A 23,196-nucleotide genomic window follows, 5' to 3' on the forward strand; every position below is an offset into this window, starting at 1 on the left:
AAAAAAAATGTAAAAATAAAATGTCCCTGCTCAAATAAACTAAATCTATTACGACAATTCTGAAGTTAAATGAGAATTTTCTACATTACATTTAATTCTGCTCACATTGCATCAGATTCCTTTTTACAGCATTGAGCATTATAACCAATCAAGTTTTTTAGTGTTTTAGTTAGTTTTTTCACATAAAAGACAACACAAAGACATGTAATACCTACGTATTAAAATTGCTCTTTATACAAAGGTAAAAATGCCCCTTGAAATCAATTACAGGGGGCAAATATAGCCAATTACTGGAACCTTTACGCATACTCTCATCGCCCCAAAAAGAACCGCTTTTACAGGACGGGTGCAGTATATTGAGAAACATAGTGCATAACAGAGTGATCAAAGGATTAAAACTGTGAGCTCCCATTAGCGCAGTCATCCAGCTCAAACTCCCCAGTGCCTCATCAGACACTCGCTGGCGGCCATTTCAATAAACCTCCACATATATTATTAAAATCATTTTTTCAGCAATAAAACCCTAAGATGCTAAAAACCACCAACAGCTTCGAGGTCTAGAGAATGCAGCATTTGAAATGGTCGTTCGGGCCAGAATCTCACACAGGTGGCCTGTTATAACGGCATAGCCAGGCAATCTCATTCCATCCGGTCGTTAAGTCTGACGTCAAACGTCGCTGTTACCAGGTCCAAATGCTCCAATACATCCCAAAAGCAAACAACAAAGGGTGCTAATCTACACTCATTGTATGCTGCAGTATTACTGTAAAATAACAACCCTAACCCTTTATCTCCATACCAAAATCTCAGTTGGCCAGACAGTGAAATAGTAAAATATTGGCATTCAGGACGCCTAATGGTGTACATCGTACGTTTTTAAAATTGTATCTTAAATTTGTGCTATAAAACAAAGATTCTCACATTTTTGGCTTGGACCTGGAAAAAAAAATCTGATATGTCAAACCTTAACATGTGGACTGTAATTTAATAGATAATAAAAGACACAATGGGGACAAAATAACATGAAAAAAAAAAGTACAGTACAGGGGTCAATGACATGACGTGTATTTTTTGTGTCCGAATTCATTATTTTCCTAAAAATTATTTGTATCAATACATGTCATATATTAAATTGATCTACAGTATTTCTTTTATAAGAAACCCTTTTCATTTTTTTTGGAAATTCAATTGAGTTGTGGTGTTTGAAAGACCAAAAATGTCAGGTGGTACGACCGTCCGAACGCACAAGCAGAAAACAAAACTGCAAAAAAAAGTTTGTTTTCTCAGTAAAATTTTGTATCAAATAGTTTGGCATGATTTTACGTTAAATTCTTTATAAATGAGGGGAAATAGTGTATCAGTCCTATTTCAAAACTCTTCTATTACTTTAAAAAACTTTTGTCCGAGAAATGTACTTCTCCAAATGTCAGGGAGGGCGACCGCCATTTTATGAGATGTCCCTTTAAGAAAACCATGTGACAGCATATGACATCATACAGAAGACCCCAGAGGACCCCTTTGATGCAGTAACAATGTTAGTCACCCTCCCATAAATATTAGATAATTTCACAATTTTGAGTAATGATGAGGTTGATTCAACTTATCATGTCAGGTGGTATGACCCCTGGAAAACTTAGAAAATGTGTTGTTATTATAAAAATGTGTATTTGATTTAAAACATGTATTTATATTCTTGAGCATATGGTCAAACATTTGCATAGGTGTCCAAGTTAATGCCTGTTAGATTTGAATTGAGTTTGAAATGTCAGGTGGTGCGACCAGTCAATTTACATTTAAGTGTCAATTCCCACTGCAATTGCAAAATGAAGTAATAAATATAACCGTTATATAATGTATACAAATCATTTTTACAGTTAAAAACAAAACATAAAAACTCCTTATGGAAAATTTGGTGTTTGAACACAGAAAAGTGTCCGTTTAAATGAATTGGACTAAAAGGGAAATACATAAAGAAATGGAAAGGGAATTTACCAAATGATATGCATTTTAGACACTACAATGATTCATATGCATATTGTATATGTATATTATTTTTAATGAATATGTGGTCGCACCACCTGACATTTTCTGGGTGGTAAAATCAGAAATCCTGTTTAATAATGAATCAATGCTGTCTTAAAAGCTGTAAAACCAATGTGAATCAACACCATACTTTTTTTGGACATTTGGTTTTGCTTAAAATTATACTTTTTTTTATCTTAAAAACCTTAAAAACCAACATTTGTCATTGACCCACAGTAGAAAGAATGATAATACAAATCATGAATGTGGCATAAATATACTATGCTGATATTTTTTTTAACTAATAACTCTCAGTTGAACTCTTTTCGCATATTACATTAAAACAAGAAATAAATTAGTCTCATTCACTAATAATTGTGTGGATTATATGCACAAAAGAGGTTTCACTAAAAAAATTTACAAAACATGCGTATGCATTTGAATGTGTTCTTAGCCACGTTCTAATGTTAATGAATTTGGACCATTATAAATGAGTGACCACATTCCCAAGGTTATTAATTTGCATAAAATACGTCCAGACCATCAGCATATAAGGGCTTTCCTTTATAGACTTCTGTCACTTTCAGCAAACATATGACACTCTCACATGTTCAGCAAGATCCTTGAGCACGTATACAGTTTAATCTTAACATGAAGCCCACCCAAAGCATGTGATGTCTGTGTATGTGTGGTTTCAGTTGTTCCTACACTTTCCGTACATTCGGAATATATTTTTGTGTGTTGTTGATGAAGCATGATTTGTTCAACACAGGCTCATTGGAAAAAATGTGCCTCAACCTACATTTTTTAGACGTGTATGTGTAAAATTGGATTTGTACGTGAAAACGTTTGCTTGTGAATGACACGATTAGTGAATGAGAACCAATATTCTAGATTATAAAGCAGTAGATTAGGGTTCTTTGGCTTGTGACAATAGCAGATCAATAGCAGTTAAAGATGCCAGCTGTGAAAGTACAGATGTAAAGAACCTAAAACCCCAAGCGCAAAACTATTTGAGCCACAGGGGGCTTCGATGTTTGATACGGTTCTACATTTCTGTAATTATAGAACATAAAAGGAACCTATTTAATTTACAGTGGAGTGTTCTTGATACTATTGAGTTCTGTAGCGCATTATACAGAATCAATAAAGGCAGTTTATCAAACCGTCAATCACTCACACTGCCACTCAATCACTCAATACATCAGCACCTGCTAAAAGAGCATATGTGTTCAGCTCCCAGAACATCTGCTGTTCCTGTAGGAAATCTGACTGGAATAGATTATAGGCGGTGTCAGGAACAGGATGTCTTGGAAGAGCTACATTTGTCTCTCTCTCTAGTAACCTGCCCTAATCTTGCTATTCACAATAAGGAGTCTTTTTCTTTCAATATTTAAACTGCTATAATTATGTGCCTTAACAACTGAAATGATTCCCATATTTGCATTTTCGGAGTGAACGTAACACTTTTTCCAACCTTCTACCCGTGAAAGTGCACTGGAACTGCAGTCAAACCTGTGACTTCCCACCCGTGAACTCGTACTAGATGGATGTACTCCCAGTTACAAGCTCTGACGTCACATAGCCCGCGAAACCACAATGGCAGCCCCTACGGATGCGGTGTTTATGGAAGTCGTACACATTATTTTACAAATAACGTACAATTAAAGGTATAACAGCTTCTCTAGCCTTATGCGCCATTTTCTCCCTCCCTTTCCCCTCAAATAAGCAAGGAGTGAGCACCTTTAGTGATAGAAATGATTGTAAATGAGCATAAGCCCTGTACGGTCCGCCATGCTTTGTTTACATCGAGCTACCACAATTCCTTGCACTCAGGCAGTTTGGCGTGACTTTGCCTGGAACGCTGCAAAGTCGTGAGTCGTGGTTTAAAGTCATGACTTACGGGCTCAAAAACCTGCCTGGAACGCACGTAAGACCATAAATATGTAATAATGAAGCAACTGGGTTCATTTAGATTGCTGCTGACTTTAAAGGGATAGTTCACCCAAAAATGAAAATGAGCCCATAATTTACTCACCATCCTAGGTGTATATGACATTCTTCTTTCAGACGAATAAAATCTGAGTTATATTACACAAATCCAGGCTAATCCAAGCATTAGAACTGGATTAATAGTTGCTCTGTTTATGAAGTCCATAAAAAGTGCATCTGTCCGTCATATAATTGCTCCACACGGCTCCGGGGTGTTAATAAAGGCCTTCTGAAGCTAATCGATGCGTTTGTGTAAGATAAATATCCATATTTAAAACTTTATCAAGTAAACTTTGGCCGACCGCCTTCTGTGGAAAAGTGTTGAATGTTGAAAGTGAAACTCAAGATGCGTATGTGACGTCATGACGAGCGGACTTGGTCGCGTTAGTCTTTCGATCGACAGGGAAACTTTTTTTACAATTTATCCATAAATTGAACAGGGACTGCGGTCGGTCGAAAGTTTACTTTATAAAGTTTTAAATATGGATATTTATTTCCGATTTTATTCGTCTGAAATAAGAATGTCATATACACCTAGGATGACTTGAGGGTGAGTAAATTATGGGCTAATTTTCACTTTAAACTATCCCTTTAAAGTGAATATATATATATATATATATATATATATATATATATATATATATATATATATATATATATATATATATATATATGTAATGGCATTTACATGCTATTTCATTAGCACTATATATCTCTGAAATGTTTAAAATAATATATAACAGAGGCTGAAAGACAAAAAGCACTTTGTAACAGCTGGCTGAAGATTTCACCAAGCTGGTCACAAATGGGGACACGCTCCATGCTGTGATCTCAGAGCAAATATATTGACGCTGTTACATCCGTTAGCTAGATTGCCCATGATCTCCACCAGAGGGCACTCCTCCCGTCTCCATTGATTTCCCATAATGAACTTCAATTCCCATAACCCATTGCCTGGACTCATTATTGTTTGACCACTTCCACCTGTGTGTCATTACCTCGATAACTTTACAAGCCCTGTGTTTTCAATCATTCTTTGCAAAGTCGTGTTGGTGTTACACTGCATTTCTGAGCGCTATTTCTGGTTTCTGTTTCATGGTCTTGATTTTCTGCCTATTTCCCTGTTTGCATGTGCCTTGGACCTTTGTTTTTATCTGGATGGTTTGCTCAGTGGTTTTGACCGAATGCCTGTTTTATACGTTTCTAGATTGCTCCTATAAAAGCTTGTAACAGGGGCATTTAACTCTCACAGTGAACATGTTCACGGCCCTCTGGACTGAATAAAGAAATGCAGAGTAGATCTCTCACATAGAAGCACTAAACGGTACAGTCATTAAATGATTTCAACCTTTGCACTTCCAGCAGTCCAAAGCAGTAAAAGTTCTGAAACACAACCTCAATTATAAGCTGAAGTATAAACATTTCTCAAACATTTAGCTTTTTATTGCTTACTTCGCATCTCCTTTAAGAGCTGAGATATCTTTTGTTTAATTCACATTTTACAACGTTTTTATAAGAACATTTAAGGAACAATTCAAACTCAGATAAGTCATGTGATACCAATATTCAATGTGCCAGACCATCTGGCTGGTCTGACTGGTCTCTTCACCAGATGTAAAAAACAATATTAAAAATACTAGCCTGTCATTGACCTTCCTGGTGACTCAGTTAGTAAACATGTAATATTAATATTATCAGTTAGTAAAGCTGCTCTTATATAAACTTCTGTCCTTGTGGAGATGTTGAAACGGAGACCGCTAATTCACTAGCAATCTAGACATACAGCAATGTAGTGCAACATTATTACATTTCTCAATGATACCAGCATAGACAGCATCAGCCTTTCTCTGCGCCCACTTTCCAGAATTTAACCCCCTTTTTTTAACAGTTTAAGAATTGGGACTGTCCCTGCAAGTGATGTGACAGACTCAACTTACCTTAAAGAAGGTCATTGTAGCGCCATCCTCCACCACTCCATACTCAATCTTGGTCTGCTTGGCCAAGTCATCAGCCGAGTCAATTGGAGACTCCATTCTCTCCACGGTGAGGAAGGCGGCTAGGTTGGCCGTATAGGAGGAGATGATGATTAGGGTAAAAAACCACCAGATTCCTCCAACTATCCTGGTGGAAAGGGCTTTGGGCATGAGCTCAGATCCTAGTAGAGAGGAGCAGAGATAGTAGTCAGGGTAAAGCAGTGGTTTCAATGTGAGGACCAGCACCAGATGCAGAGGTCTAACCTAGTCCAGACTCAAGAACTAGTTGCCTGCTGACGATTGGGATGATATATCCATGCTAACTAAATACAACACATTCTAACTCCCAACTCGTCACAAATTGACGCTTGGTCAGGACCCCTTGGTGTCACTTTTTAATGCAGAGGGTACACCTTTAGCATAATTTTCCGACGCACAGGGTACTCCATTGATTTCAATGAGAAACCATTGCCGTAATACACAGAAGCGTTGGGCATGGGAAAGTTATCGTCATGATGAAATTTATATATTGGGTTATGATTTTGCCATTATGACATGTTGGAGTGTGATTCTCAACTAAATCAAGCAGCATAATGTTACTTTTATTTACATTTATTTTTTATTTACGCTATTTAGACTCGTTTGAACAAGTAACCCAACCCAATCCCATCCCTAAACCGACACATTTGTGTGTAATATCATATAAAACACAAGATATAACCGGCAGATACGACTGCAGGCACAATTTATTCAAAAAGTACAAATATTGCAAGTGTTCCGAGGCCATCAAAATGATTGATTTGTGTGAAGAAATTACCCAAAAGCAACCAGCGTCCTAGATCATGCACATCATGTCCTCCGCCAAAGATCATGCACACATTCAAAAATTGCCACCCGAAGAAACATTATGTCAGTCGCTCTCGTATGTCTCGTGACCAATTGCGTCATTAAGTCAGCTTTCATTGTAAAATGTAATTGGCTTTCATGTGTCTCGTGACTGATTGCGTCATGCTAAAGAGTTGTGTGTATCTTTTGAGTGAGATATGAATGAGTGCATGTGTGTGTGTGTGTGTGCGTTCACAGAGTGCGGGATAATTTCAGCGATTATAACATTAAGATCAACTCTGTTCTTCACATAAAGTTATTGTATGACTTCAGAAGACTTGGAATACGACATGAGTTAATACAGTTTTTGAAATAAATACCTTTGACGGTACTTTTATTTGCCCATTACGTGTTTAATATTGTTGAGAAGTGGGTAGGTTTAGGGTAGGAGTGGGGTTAGTTGCTCCAAAATATAAAAGTAGCCTATAAATATTCATACAATCATGCCTACTTTTACCAATGCAAAGAATGACATGCGTCTTGCATTGGGCAAACAACTGAAATCAATGGAGTACCTGCATGTCGGAAAATGCCACTAAAGGTGTACCCTGTGCGTTAAAAAGTTACACCAAGGAGTCCTGACCAAGCGTCAATATGTGACGAGTTGGGAGTGAGAACGTGTTGCTAAATACGCCAAAGTCAACCACAGTGAAGGAGGAATTAATTTATGTTTTAGGAGTATTTATGTGGCCAAATTTAATTAGATTACAGACTCTCATTTTTGTATTAAAGCATAAAGGGCTCATAATTTGCTTCCGTCTTTGAATTGCCCTACACTCTTCAATCCATTTGGCTTGTGGGTAAAAGCCAAAATCAAGAGCCATTTTATGTCACAACCTAAGTATAATTTTCTGTCATTCCTTAATCAAGTTGTCACCATGGTCATGTTTAGGAAATTAATTGATACGGGGAAAAGTAGGGGCAATAACTAGTTGTACTAGGAGGAGATGTCAGAGGACAAGAGCGCAGGGAAATAACTGGCACCTCTTCTCAAGTTCTATGATTTATTGTAAGCTTTGATCTGGCATACTGAGTCCATGGCAAAACACAATGGACTGTCGAAAAGATTAGCCGTTACGTGAATCACAATTGAACTGCAAACGTGAGTTTAAATCAGGCCTCAACAGACTGGTAATGCTCTAGTAACCTGTCTATCAAGTCCAGAGTTTGGATATTTAACTCTAGCTACGCAGATAGCCCGAACAACCATTGAAATAGGAAGTATCCTTTACATACACTAGAAGTTAATTTGTTAAAGGTGATGTGTGTATTTTCTTCAATGCTGAAAGACATTGTCTTACCCCATCCACAGAGATAACTATATTCCGAACCATTCATTACCATAGGCTGATTTCTAAGTGCAAACACTGTGATGCTTGAGCCTTCTGTCATGTGGCCGAATGGTGTGCGTTTTGGACAGGAATACCTGTTTATCCAAACAAGTAGTTAGGCGCAGGTTGGAAGGAGTTTCTGAGAAACTAGAGGTGCCGTGGTGCCCACAACCAATTTTTGAAGAAGCAAACATACAGTGGTTTCAAAACAGCGTAAAATTATGAAACGAAAACCATCCCACGAAGAAATAAATGCTGTTGTTTCAAAGTATCACCATGCTGGACCATTTGGTCAGGGTGACCTTCTATAACCTGGTTGGGGCTGACTGTCATGTACCCAAGGTAACGTCATGTCCAAGCACGCCATCCCACAGTTTTCTCTGGGCTGACAAGCCATGGGCAGGGGAGCCTCTCTACAATGTAGTGTTACTCACTCATCAAGAGACATGCATACAGTCATCATACACAAACCCTGCTCATTTTGCCCTCAGCCTAATGCCACATCTTCTCTTCCAAACCCTAAGAGGAGCCTGAACAAAGGACAGTCCCAATGACACCCTAAAATGATGTTGTTATTGGGTGATGCTGTTGGACAATAATTGGCCTTACAGATCATTTTCACAATGATTCAAACATTTGCTAACTTTTAATGACCTCTGCTTACTGAGGATTCTTTGTTCATAGGAAATAATTCTTTACAGTGCATGTTGGGTTCAGGGAAGACGTACACTGAGGAACCCACACTTTTAGTCAAGCGGCGAAGGACATCACAGATCTGTTTTTGTTCATTCTCATGTGGCTGAGCATTACTTGTCGCTCTTGTTCAGAGGTCATCAACCCTGCTCCTGGAGACTCACTGTCCTGCAGAGTTTAGCTCCAATCCTAATCAAACACACCTGCAGCAATTTAAGATCTTCAAGATTGCTAGAAAACCACAGGCAGTTGTTGAAGCAGGTTAGAAATAAACTTTGCTGGACAGTGGGCAGGGCTGAAGACTTCTGCTCTAGTTGGAGGCTGACTGCATACGGCCCTGTAACTCTTTGGTCTTCTTTATTATAACAATTGCTCCACCAACTAGAACAGGTATGCAACTATTCATAATAGCTGCAATATATATATTTTTTTAACTTCTGACATTCCGTGTCAAGACAAATGTCCATGCTGTCTACATTGCAAACAGCTGGTTGCTGGTTTCAGCCAGTCCTCAAATGTTCTCTTTAACAATGTAGATTTCACAAAGGCTCACAATGCTAATGTTACATGGCAATCCGATCCCAGCTGTAAATCATTCCATTTGATGGATGCAGTGCAGATTCAAACAATACCCATGCTAATTTTCAAACAAGGGCCTGGTGTCTCTCATTACTCAACCAAATCTTATTATTATGCTATTCTGATGCAAAACAAAGGCATGCAGGTTACATGTGTCATTGTCCTTCATTCATCACAGGCCTTTTTCAATCTCAAACATCTGCATTCCGCAGTTGAGAAGATGTGGCATCAGGATTTGGTAGGATTAGGGTTTAGAAGTCAAGAACACACATGGCAGTCTAAGACAGAGGACATGACCAAGAGTTTGTCTTTGTGTCATTCCGCCATTTTTTTGCACATGAAATTGGACTTACCTGCTCAGAACCCTGATAAGCGAAGAGAACAGTGGTAATGGAAAAGTTCAGCATGCAACTAATGAACCCATAATCCTCTACCCCAGTGGTTCCCAAACTAGGGTACGCGTACACCTGGGTGTACTTTGCCGTTCATTTAATTCTATCCCAAATTAAAATAACATTAAAACAGAGCATGTATTTTAAACAGGCATTTTAAATGCCGTCTCTAGTGTTAAAACAGGAAATAGGTAGTGCCGTAAAAGGTCAAATACATGACATCCAATCAAATTACCTCATCTTTTGCAGTCAAAACTGACTGCATACACACAAGCAGCGTGCATATGATAGTTTGCCTGCAGAAATATGCTTCCTTAGCAAATCGCGCCATTACTGCCGTTCAATGTATTTTTAAAAGTGCGGTTTAGCACTCACTAGCATGAAGGACAAATATAGACAGACTGTGCATAGAAATCGATTTACGAATCAAACTCTCTTCCGAGTGAGTTCTTGTTTTTAATAAGAGCAAGAACTGTTGTGCGTCTCCAATAGTGTTGTCACGATACTGGAATTTCTAACTTCGAAGCGATACCTAAAACAGTATCGATATTCAATACCATTTTCGATACCACGGGGAAAAAATGCTGCATATACTGTCAAATAGATATTTTTTATATAATTTATTTTTTTTGTCCGTCTATTGAATGTCTAGGCAATTAAAAATGTATTTGAGTAAACAGTAATAAAATAAAATAAGAACAAATAAACAATTGACTAACAGTAGCACAAATAAATACAATAGAATAAAGATACAAAAGAAATAGACTGCTTTATTTTTTCAGGTAGGTCTAACAGTATTCAGGTAAGAAACTGAATTTTAAAAAAAAACTAAGTAATAAAATTTAAAATAACATTGGATAATCTTCATTATAAACAAAAAAAATACAGATGAATCCATTGAAGTTACACAAGTTAATGAGTCAAGAGCAGTAAGTGATCGTTTGTCTTTTTGTAGTTTGAATAATAAATAACTGCTGTCCCTTTAAGACCTGACGCACTCATGGATCCCAAATACTGTTCCTGTACATTCTTCCTGAGCTGGTTACGACTGTTTACGTTAATACTCACCAAGATGGTGAGTTTTGAGTGTATTTGACCATTAATAAGCTGGAAAAAGGAGCTAATTTTTGCCCTTGTATGTCAGAGGCGACTTTTTTATGGTGTGTGTGTGTGCGCTTCAGATGCGAGCGTGAAATCTGCGGGAATGAGTAGAATTGACGTTATGTGCAATCCCGTGCAAAATTCAGACCAGTCCCACCAACACTAACACGCAGTCATGAGGAAAAATCCAGCAGAATACGCGTTCTCCGTGTTCAGAGGTGTAACCGGACTGAATGAGAGGAGGCGGGTACATGTCAACTCAACTATTGGTCGTAGAGGAGAGGAGAGAGCGGCTGGTATTGATACTGTAGAAAAGGAATATCGTATCATTTCAGATATTTCAGTATTGACACATATCGAAATATCTATATTTTTGACAGCACTAGTCTCAAAGCAACTCACAGCAGTCTTTATTGAACGAATCGCCGGCTTTGAGATTCGTTCACTAAAGCAACCATGCGACCATCTTCCTATATCTAAAGTCTTTGATAAAACACAAGAAAACTTTGCCTTTATAAAGGTAAAAAATGCACCTAAAAATCAATTTAAAGGGGGAAATATTGTCCCTCAATGGACAATTGGAAGTGGAAGAGCGGAGGTACGCAGACGGATGTTAAATGCCTCAGCAGGTATGACACTCTACAAAGTTTGGGAACCACTGCTCTACCCAACACCCACCAATATCCACTTTCAAGTCCCACACAGCCCCATTCATACCATTGGCCAGCAACCAATTTGCTTCTAGAACTACATGCACAGAGGCACCCATGCATCATAGTGGGCCTGACAAGAGCAAGTTGGGACCCCCAGCAAAAGAGTGGGATGTGTGCTAAGAGGGGCAGGCAGAGGCGTCTACCTTGCTGCATGAGAGCTCCAACTCCGAACCAGAAACTATTTAGCAGAGTGAAATTGTTTTCCACCACGTCCGAGTCGGGGTTGCACGGGTGGGGGTTATACCATTCGTAGGGGCTAAACCTGTGATGAGCGACACAGAACACAGACACATTTTAGTCCAAGTGACATCGTACATGGAAGGTAAATGAAGGAAAGGCAGGTCAACCTATAGAGACACAAGGAGAAAGAGACAGGTTAGCATGTTCATCAGTTAACTAGATATCAGATTCAGGAAAAATACAAATTCTCTTGAAGAATATATTACCATCCGTCTTATCAAATGGTTAAAACATTTTTTCTCTGTAACAAATAAATACGTTAGGCTTGTGATAGTTACATGTTGGTTAGAGATGTTTTTTTTTACAATTCCAGGAACTCTCAAATAACATATTCACATCAAAGGCAAGCATAATTACCAATGCATATGAGCAACCCATGTTAAAATACAAATTAAGTTCTAAAAACAAACAGAAACCTTTTACTATCAACATGAGAGTAAAAAAGTGGGGTTTTTTTTTGTCATTTGCAATAACATTTTTAATATGATCTGCTTTACAATCCTGCACATTAAAGACCGTTGTGCCAACAGCAGTTTACTTGTCTCACATTCAAAATCAAATATTTCTCAAAATGCATCAAAGGACATGGTAAGTGCAAATGCTGAACTAAATAGTATAACATTTTCATCACACTTTATGGTCCTTATAGTCTAAAAAAGGATGAATTAATTTAAATGCCCAATGCAGAAGATCTAGTCTATTCCATCATCTCCACATCCCGATACCTCGTCCTGTGCTATCTATCTCACACATTGAGACTTTCCATTTCCTCCAGCTAAATATACAGTAAGTGACATTACATTAGTAAAGGTTGATTGGGTGACAATTAGGCATTGTGACCCAATGCAGTTTGTGCTGAAGCGGTGGGATAAAAAAGCATCTACAGGCTTTTCAAGAGTTGGGTAATCAGATACCAAGGAGATTATTTGTCTCAGCTATTTTTTATTCTCCCTCAGAACTTGCAGAGACTAATGGTAGAGTACACAACCTTTTCTGCATCTATGAGTCTATGAGCAAGATTCATCAAGTGCTGGAGAAATCTGAAAATGATTGCTGTGCTCTTTAAATAGCACAATTTCTGTATCAAACTAATAAAAAACAGTCAACACAACATTCTCATATAAATTCAAAATACAGTTTCTAGTGTTACATACTGTACCAGTACGAATGCATTCAAATCCTTATGAGATGAGGTTGAGATGCTACCTTAGAAGTGCCTATGTAGGCTCTAGACTCACTAAACAGCCACAAAAATATTTGAGCTTGAACCAGTTGATCTAGTCGTACATACGAAACTATAACCTATAGATTGACCTCTCACGAAAAGGGTCTTTGTGCAAGTTCACACAATCATGTTGCGTAAAGCCAATTACTAACGGCAAATCTAACATGGATGGCTGTCATCGACTGGAGCGTGCCAGCAGAGGAGAGAGGCGATGAACAGCCTCTTGTCTGAGTGAGACGCGGCTTAACCTGCTGCTACGGGAAGCGTCAGTCGCCCGTTAGCTGTCAGTTTGATCCAATTATACTGACCTTCCGTTATCTCCGGTCATCTGCGCCGCAGAGGGAAAATTTCGAGCAAGGTCAACATGAAGAGATAAACGAAGGCTGAGGAAACATTGATGCCCGAGGAAAGAACAATGGTGGGGGGTTTTCAGAAAGTCATTGTGCGCAGGAACGATCACGCACCTGATAACAGTCATGTCAGATCGGGAAGACTGACATATTTAAATAGCTTTGCTGTGCAGCTTCGGTTGAGGTCATGCTGTCTAGCTAACATGCAATTCAATAAGGATGCGACAAGAACGCATTGCTAATCAATGCACTGCCATAGATTTCAGAGACTGGCTGCTTGTTCAGCGTAGTCCTACTGGATTCTCAGCATTAGGGGATATCTATGAAATCTCTGGATTCAAATAATGACAAATGTATTTGAAACAAACCAAAAAAAGCTTGTTGATTTGCACTTATGGGAAAAAAAAAAAAGCATTGCATTAACAGAGCATTGTAATTTTAGGGATTACATTTTTATGGGCTGAAATTTAACATGGTCATATATTTAAGCTGTTAATACTTCAATTTAAAACATTTCACACATTTTCATTATTAAAAATGTAAAAATCCCTAAAAAATGCATTAACCCTCTGGAGTCTGAGCTGTTTTAGGGCCCTTTAGAAGTTTTGACATGCTCTGACATTTGTGTTTTTTTTTTCAGTTGCTTATAAACACATTAATGGCAAGTGTAATTACACTGTATTCAGCACAAACTGGGCTAACATAATAATGTGAGCAACATGTATGTACATGCTTGTATTTTTGAGAGAAAAATGTTTATGCATGATTTTTGAAGAAACTAAAAATTTTTTTTTAAAATTAAGGCCTCAAAACACACAATAGATATGTGTTCACAAGGCTTTTGACTTGAAAAAAATAGAAACTTAACAGATTATAATGATGTATAACACTTGCCTGAATGTTAAAAAACGACAGAGTTATTTGAGTCTCTTTGGCACTGATATGAAAAAAAGCGAGCCGATCGCGCCGGAGCGACCGCCGACTCGAGAGGGTTAAAATGCAAGCGCTGTTAATACAATGCATTAGTGCAATTCAACAAGCTTTTTTATTCAAATACATTTGTCATTAGTTTACTTCCATAGACATCATATATTATTCCAGTGCCAAGCATTGAATTTTCACAAATAACAGAAGAGGATTTTTGGGATATTTAACAATATTAGGGATGCACCGAATCCAGGATTTGGGTTCGGATTCGGCCGAATATTGGGCTTTTTGATGGGGTTCGGTTTCTGACGAAGCTTAGAATTTTTTTTCCACCGAACCGAACCCTAGGTTTGCACTATGCGCGCTATGCTGGTCGACGTAATGATGCCGCCGTTGATTACGGTAAGGTGTTTACTAGTGTTTACCTCGCAAGCTGGGACTTTCGGAGGGGGAAATATTTACCCGGAACTTCATTTAGACCCTGGTTCCTGCGGTCGAAACACACCAAGTACCAGCCCGAAGTCCCTAGTTCCTGGTAGAGCCCTGCATTTCTGCCCGAGCCCGACGGGCCCCGACTTTTTAACGCCCCTAGGGCCGGGTATCAGGTCAATTTTCACATCGTACCTCGGGCCTTTTTCCTTCATTTTATATTTTAGACATTCATTAATTAAAAGAAACAATACGATGTGCTGCGCTGGTGGAAACAACATGAGACCATGATACAGCGACTGTCAAGACTGGCTCGCATAGTGTTTAGAGGACGGCGCTATGCAACTTGCATCGCCGCAGTAAAGCAAGCCAACACGCAAACTGCCGCAAGTGAAACTGAAAATAGGCTAAGTCTTAGATGCTCAAAAACACAATCATCTTAATTAAAACGAATGAGACTAAATGCTCTTACCAGTCGATCGTTCTCATATTCCAGTCTTTGATCTTGAAATGAGCTGATGAGTAAAATGCAGCTCATCTGTTGCTTTCGTCGACGTGAACTCTGTTAAATGTGCATATAGCATGAGAATTGAAGATCGGATTTATATTCATTTTGCGGAGAGGTGTAAGGTAAGACAACCTGCTTATTTTTATTTGTTTAAATTGTGTAGCCAGTTTCGTTTGCGTGCACCGTTGCGAACAGCATCAGCCTGCCTCAGTTTGTCAAAAATGCCTTTTTACTGTGGTGGTGGTGGTGATAGTAAGGATAAACGTTTAAACTAATATTGTGATGCTTGAAGTGTTTTATATCTATGGATTTTATTATAAGCAAGACAAGTCAAGTGTTGATTTGAGAGGCTAAATTGATCAAACAAGTGGTTAACTCACTGTCGGCCGCTTGGTCGTTACTATAAAAAACTAAAACTTTAATTTAACAAACAAAAAAGTCTTCAAACATTTTTTCTAAATGAACTTAATAAAGAAACGAAACAAAATATAACTATTTTGACATTAAAAACAAAACTGAAGTATTTTAATGGCTGCAACAATATGTGTAATAGGGAGGATTTAAAAAAAAAAACACGGGCTACAGTCGGACTCGGGCCGAAAATTTTGATAAGCTGTTGGACACGGGCCGTGCAGGGCTCCTGTGGTGGAAACACGGCTTGAGTGGACCGTTCGAATGCAGTCTGTGAGAAAGTGAAAATGGAACTGGTGAACAGAAAACATGTTGTTTGGCAGTACTTTCAGTCAAAAGAAGGCGATTCAAGTCGAGCTACATGTTCAATTTGCAATGCCGATTTATCTCGTGGTGACAAGGACCTTAAACAATAGCCGCTGTTAAAACATTTGCGTATGAAACATCCGAAAGAATACGAGTTGAGCGAGGGAATCTACAGACAGCAGCCAATGCAGCAACTTCAAAGGATGGACAGTCATCCTGGAATAATGTTGCCTATTCTTTTTTCTTCTTTTTTTACAGTTAAAATAAAATAAAATGAAAAATACACTGCTGTGGACGTCGTTTACTTCATTAATGTGTTTACTGTGATAATGGACTGAAGATGGGAGTAAGATTCGGCAGAATCTTAACCAGTGAATTCGGTATTCGGCCAAATCCAAAAAATCTGGATTCGGTGCATCCCTAAACAATATAAAAGTTATTCTTACACTTACTTGATAACAAATTTGTAAATATTTCACTTGAAGCACGAGCTGAAAGGGGACATTTGCAAAAAAAAATTAAACTGTCAATCAGACGACAGAAGGCATGTAGTAAATTGTGTGCAACATATTTTTCAGCAGTTCTGATTATGTTGTTAATTTACATGCCTCAGAAACGCAAATACCAGATACCAAATCAATTTGGTTCAAAAAGGTTTATGCTTAGAAAAAGAAAAAATGGCAATAGGTAGGAAAGTATGGAAAGACTTTATTTTAAAGCGTCCATAGTAATAACAGTAATTTATGCATAATTACATGCAAATAACCCTCAAGCAAACCCTAACCCTATGGTAAGTACAAGTTGTTAATTCATTATTATTAATTCATTGTTAATTAGTTACAGTGTAATAATGACACCTTAAAATAAAGTGTAACTGAAAATACAGTAAATGTATTATAATGTTAAAAGAAATTTGACTTATCTTATACAATTTTGCTTCTCAGGAAAATGCGTCTTATATATATGGAAGCTTGTTTCCACCACAGAATAAAAAAATCAAAAAAGGTATTTTATCGCAATTCTGAGAAAAGAAGTCAAAAATGCGTGATATAAAGTCAGAATTGAATTATATATAAGTCAGGAGAGAGTTTATATCTCGCAATTCTGAGAACAAAAGTCAGATTTAAGAGATGTAAACTCACAATTGTGAGATGAAAAGTCGCAATTATCTTTTCAAATGTTTTATTCTGTGGCGGAAACGAGCTTCCATATAAATATTTGTACCGGAAAACCAGATTTTTTTATTTATTTCAGTGCCTTCTTTCCACCGTCTTCCCTCCTAGACTCTGAGTTAATTATCTAGTCAGCTCCACACAGCGGTCTGTTAAATCATCCTAAGTGCAGCCCATTTAGAAGCATATTCCACCTGGAAATGAGCGGGATCTGATAAGCACTTGCCCAGACTGGTGAAAGCATTACTCATCCTGTGAGGAGCGCTGATCCCGTCCTTCCTCATACTTGAGGTTTCTCACTGCAGTCACGACAGTGGCTCATTGGTGATGTTTACTAAGATGAATATTACTTCAAATATTGCTCATACTTTCCTTTTAGGGATTTGAACAAACTCCTAATATGTAGAATTAAACTCCTGCACCATTTGCTACAGACATGAGCGATACATGAAATCAGTCTGCATGTGTAAGAGAGGTTCTAAACGATTGGCTTCCTAGATTTCCTGTATCTTAGACTGACATTGTCAAATTTCTTTTTCTCAAACAATCCCCCGGTTTCACAGACAAGGTTTAAGCTAGTCCCAGACTAAACTGCATGTTTGACCTGTTTTAACTGAAAGCAGATCTTAAAATTTGTCAGTGCCATTGTTTTGTCTCAAGATGCACACCATTAATGCCTTTATGTATGTAATAGTTACTATTATATAAATGAATGATTCTATAATTGGAGATAGATTTTGCATTTCAAAAACTTAAGGAAAAAAACTACTAATAGAAATTCTTTCCAGTATCCTATTGAAAACATATTTAATTTGAATAATTCAGTGCTTAATTCCTTTTTAACAAAAAACAGATTACTTTATAGTATTGTTTGTCTAGTCTGTTACTGACAACATTGTTATAACATATATTATAAAAAGTTAAATTTACATTGGTAACAGAGTTTGACGGTAACAGTATTGACAATTTTAAACTTTTTAGCCAAAAACTTAACTTCTAGCATAAATGCTAAGAGCACATGGCACTAATCAAATCATGATTAAAAAAGTCTTTTAAACAACCCACCGTGTGATCAGTGATAAATTCTGTTTTCATTTTGATATTATGGTAACAATATTGACGTTTTACAAAATAACTCTTTACATTAAAATATTCTCTCAGAGAGCGTGCACACACACACACTGTTCAGTGCTTCAGATTTTATCATTGAGGTAAAGTAACATCATTTCTTGTATCTTACGTAGTTGTGGGAGATAATTCCACCAATTTAAAGGCAAAGTATGGTACGGTAACCGAATTGAAGCAATATTTGTGGACCAGTGTAGGGCAGTAACGCATACTTAGTAACGCGTTACTGTAATTTGATTTCTTTTTTAGTAACGGATTAATTTAACGCGTTATAATGTCAAAAATAGTAATTAGAGTGTAGTTCCAAGCCCAGGTCGCTGTATGTTACAGCTGCGTTACACATTTGCCAGCAGAACGCAGTGTTTTATCATCTAGATTGTAAAGAAAGAGAAATATATTTTTTGAAAGTAAGTCACACGCGACGTCATCGACCTGATATCTACTTTGACTGGTAAGCGCCTGCGAGGCAGTTATAGCCTACCATCGAAAACATAGAGAGATACAATTACAACTTCTGTTTCTGAAAATACAATCATTATTTTGAGTTTATTGTAAGTTTAAATGTGATAAAAACACATTTTCATACAATGTCATGAAATTGTTACGTGTTGCCTCCTACCAACCTACACACAGTGGTGTAAAGTAATGAATTACAAATACTCTCGTTACTGTAATTGAGTCGTGTTTCTCAGGAATTGTACTTTATTAAGTCGTTTAAAAACAGTGTACTTTTGCTTTTACTTGAGTGCATTTTAAGTGCTGTATCTGTACTTTTATTGCGCTATTTTCCCTAAACAAGCTGTCGCTACATTATGTTTATTTTTTCCCTGTCAGACGAATAATCAGTCCTGTGACTCCCGTCAAATCAGCCATGATAGCGAGTCATGACCAGCCTAGAGTGAGAGACGCACACTTTATGAAAGGTGGTTGTTGCTGGTTACTGTATGATGACTGAAATTGTGAAATTGCCTTAAAAAATGACAAAAAATTGACTGCAGAATATTACATTTTCTAATACACGCACAAATGGTCCGTATTCTGTTAGCGCTGCACAAGCTCTGCCATCTGCTGGAAACACTTCCTTTATCTTGATTGTTTGCCAGGCTTCAGTGCATTAGGCATTAACCGATCGTCACTGCTAGATTTGTGTCCCTTACATCGATTTCGCTCAGCATGTAAACGTGCTAACCGGCTTTCTGACGGCTTATTGAAGTGCATATTTTAATTTAACGTGTTCTCACATGGCGAAAAATTTTGTCCATGTATACAGCAAATAACTTTCATAAAACATCAGATTTATATTTAAATCAGGTTTATTTTTTTTATTGCAAGCAAAAATAATCAGTGGTGAAAATTGTGAGTTACTCGATTCTGATTTCTGAAGTGTACTCTTTTTACAGAGAAAACATTGAAATTAAAGCAGTACATGCGTCTTGAAAATAAAGAACTCAGCTTTTTTTTAAGTAAAATTGTTAATGTACAATGTTTTGCAACCTTTTTTAATTAACCGCAAGAAAACCTCTGCAGAATGGTTGTCATAAATGTCACCAGATTACTGGTTGCTTTCTCAAATATTACATGGCTGTATTTTTAGTGCTAGCAGTCAACAATAAAACTTGGAGAAATATTGAACTACTGTTGGGGATCTCTTGTTTGTTTTTGTTCTTACTGAGAATCATCCATAAAAGAGTAAGCTACATATTTAATTTGCAGGGTATAAGGTGGAATAACATTCATAGCATAAAACTCACTACTCTTGAGTTCTTACTTTTTACTCCTACTTTAAGTAGTATTTATGACAGGTACTTTTACTCTACTAGCACTAAATTTTTTGCCAAGTAACAGCACTTGACTATGCTTTTCCAGTACTCTTTCCACCACTGCCAACACATCCATAAACACTCTTGTTATTAAGAGGGTTTTATGTTCACAAACCACTATAATTTAAATAGGCAAGCATATGTGTGATTTGGCAAGGCAGCCAGTGCAAATAATAAATAGCCTAACCATTGCCTTACCTAATGTACCAAAACATACTTTTTTCTTCAAATTATGAATGGATTATCACCTAGAAAGTGTGCATAACTCTGCGCCCTTTTATAATTACGAAGTTGTCACTCATCTTAATTCATTGCGGTCTCACAAACTGTTTATCAGTTTATGATGAGAGTGCGTGCTCTGAACAAAACTCTGGTGTTTCAGAGATTACTAATCTTAACGCCTGTGATTGGTCATTAGCAGTCATAAACTCAACACAGTCGTGTGTAATTTTAATTGGTTACAGTGTGCAACGCTATAAAACGCATAAAGTATGATGCAACATCAGCAGATCAGCATTTAATGCAGCAGGCTAGAGAAGTCATTATATTCTGTTTTTTGAGGGGGTGGGGTAAAGGCTAGTAACGTGACTAGTAATGTAACAAATTACTTTTGAAATAAAGAAGAGTAAAGGCCCTTTCACACTGGACGCGTAACGAAAAAGCGAAGTGGAAAAGCGAATATTTCGTGTGCGAATAGTTCGCGTCAAAACCATTCACATCAGCTGCGACACGAATTTTGGGTGCACCCAGTCTTCAAAGAACAGAGAGTATGCTAATTTGTAAAGGAGCTAAAGCTTTATCATGGCCGGTTCCGCACTTAGGCCGGCTAAACACTGGCTGCGTGGCGTGAGTGTGTCAGCTGCGTGGCGTGTCTGTTTTTATTTCGGCTCCCATGTTAACAGGTTAGAGCTTGCACACTGCCTGCGTGACATGCGAGTCTCAAGTGCCGCTCAAGCCGCGGCGAAAACGCGTGCATGCTAGAAATAGACGACATGCAAGCGTCTTGGAAGCATTTCCAGGCAAAATTGAATAGGAAAAGATGTTTATATGTTATTTTGACACGAATACATATCAATAAATAAGTCTCTAGGTTTTGACATAAATGCAGAAATAGGCCTAATTATAATTTTAAAAAATTATAATAATTATTGATAAAATATTCAAATATTTCAAATATTGCACATGTCAATACAGAACTAAATAGTTCCAACAGCTGCTGAAAGAGGTTTGAATCAACGATTAATTCATTTTGACTGTGCCTTATGTTCTACAAATATGTACTTCACGAAAGACATAACGTTACTACTATCAGTGAATGACACATTTTGGCTGGTGCCTGCTAATTACATTGTTTATTCCGATCACTTATATTGGGCACTTTTTGCACTTAAAAGTGTCATGAACTGGCTTTTTAAATTTTGTCATACTGTTGTCTGAGGTCAACTTATGAGGTTTGTGTGGTTTTTACATTCAGAAACATCATAATGAATAAGTAATAGGCTATTTTCTACCCTGGTTTTGAGGCTCTCTGAAAAACGCTCGGTTTTGATGGGCGTGCCGAACTGAAGACTTCGAAGTAAACGCCCACGGCTAGGATTGGATAAGATTAGCATATTTAATGAGCATCAGCTCCCCTCAGTACATGTGGGAATCGTCTGAAACACAATGATTCATCTCTAATCCACCCGCGATTGATTGGAATGTTATTTTTGTATTACTTGGCCGGCCCGATGTGAATATAACCGCGAACCGTACACACACACACACACATCCAATATAGGAGGCACAGCATTGTGTTTTAATCTCAATATGTCTGCAAATCCAGTCTCGACCTGTATCTTGTTTACAATCGATTCCGCGGCTGGAATCGGCATGTTTATTGCTCGTAGCAAAGGAAAGTTGATTTCTCAATTCATCACCCCTTTAAATTAATTTATTCTTACTGTTGACATTTGAGAATAATCGTTGGCTAATTTCGTGATTTTGACAGTTTCCACTTGGACATTTTAGTCATGCATGACTGTATTTGAATGTATTTGCCCTGTTTTGATCAGTTTTCCTTGGAAATGTATTTATTTTAATTTTATTTTGTCATCATTATTTTGTTTTAAGGAGATAAAATTGTGCTAATAAACCTTGATTGACATGGCAATACAATTATATCACATTATTTTGGCAGTTCAAATATTGTTTTTTTTTTTTTTTTAATAAATCGTCGACCCAATCTGGCAACACTTAATACAATCAATTTCCGGTGGATAAAAGAGTGAAATTTTCTTGCATTTGTTTCACTTATCAGATTACAGAAGTACAATTGGTTGCAAACTTTAATCTATAAATAAAATATAATAAACTCCTGTAATATCTATTGCTCCTACTGTGTATATATGGAATAGTAAGATAAACTTGCCTTTCATAAGAATATGGTTTTACATGTACCAACTTTATTGTCGGATTAACTATAAAACATTTATTTGAAGCATTAGATTCAGACGCAGCGTTTAAACAACTATGGCAAAATATATTTTTCAATTGAGACCTCCTCAGTTGCTTCATCACCTGCTTTCGTAGAAAAGAGAAGAAACTTTGTAAAGAAAGGAAAACCACAGGAACAAAAACAACTGCTGATATGCATTACAGATCCTGAGAGGAGGATAAATATTTGACTTTCATTCTGTACCCAGAAGGAAGGTTTCTAAATACTGCATGGTGAGAATAAGCCTTAGGAAACCCTCCACCAGTCCCCATTATGTCACCCTGTGATCTCTTTCTCTCTCGCTCCGTCTTTCTCTCTCTCACACGCAGACATGTTTGCTGCATATACCGGCTTTAAAGTGCACACACAAAAGCGCTCGCACATGCACACATAAAGAAATGTGTACAAAGAGACAAACACATAAACACAGTATTGCGCTCTTGTGTTAGGTCTTCTCTGCTAAAACATGCCGTTGATTTGTGTGCTTGTTATTTGTGCTCGAGTTGAGTAATGGAAAGGTGAA

General features: G+C 37.5%; 1 protein-coding gene across 1 annotated transcript in view; it reads right to left on the reverse strand.

Moving 5' to 3' along the window:
- grik2 (glutamate receptor, ionotropic, kainate 2) overlaps positions 1 to 23,196 on the reverse strand; it is a 342,712-nt gene that overhangs the window by 63,608 nt on the left and 255,908 nt on the right. The window contains exons 12-13 of the mRNA XM_079836135.1: positions 11,825 to 11,943; positions 5,952 to 6,169 (exon numbers count right to left, since the gene is read on the reverse strand). Of these exons, the coding sequence (XP_079692261.1) occupies positions 5,952 to 6,169; positions 11,825 to 11,943 (337 nt within the window). The remainder of the gene's footprint in view (positions 1 to 5,951; positions 6,170 to 11,824; positions 11,944 to 23,196) is intronic.

The sequence above is a fragment of the Gobio gobio genome, assembly GCF_949357685.1.
Source record: "Gobio gobio genome assembly, chromosome: 15".
In the NCBI taxonomy this organism is placed as follows: domain Eukaryota; kingdom Metazoa; phylum Chordata; class Actinopteri; order Cypriniformes; family Gobionidae; genus Gobio; species Gobio gobio.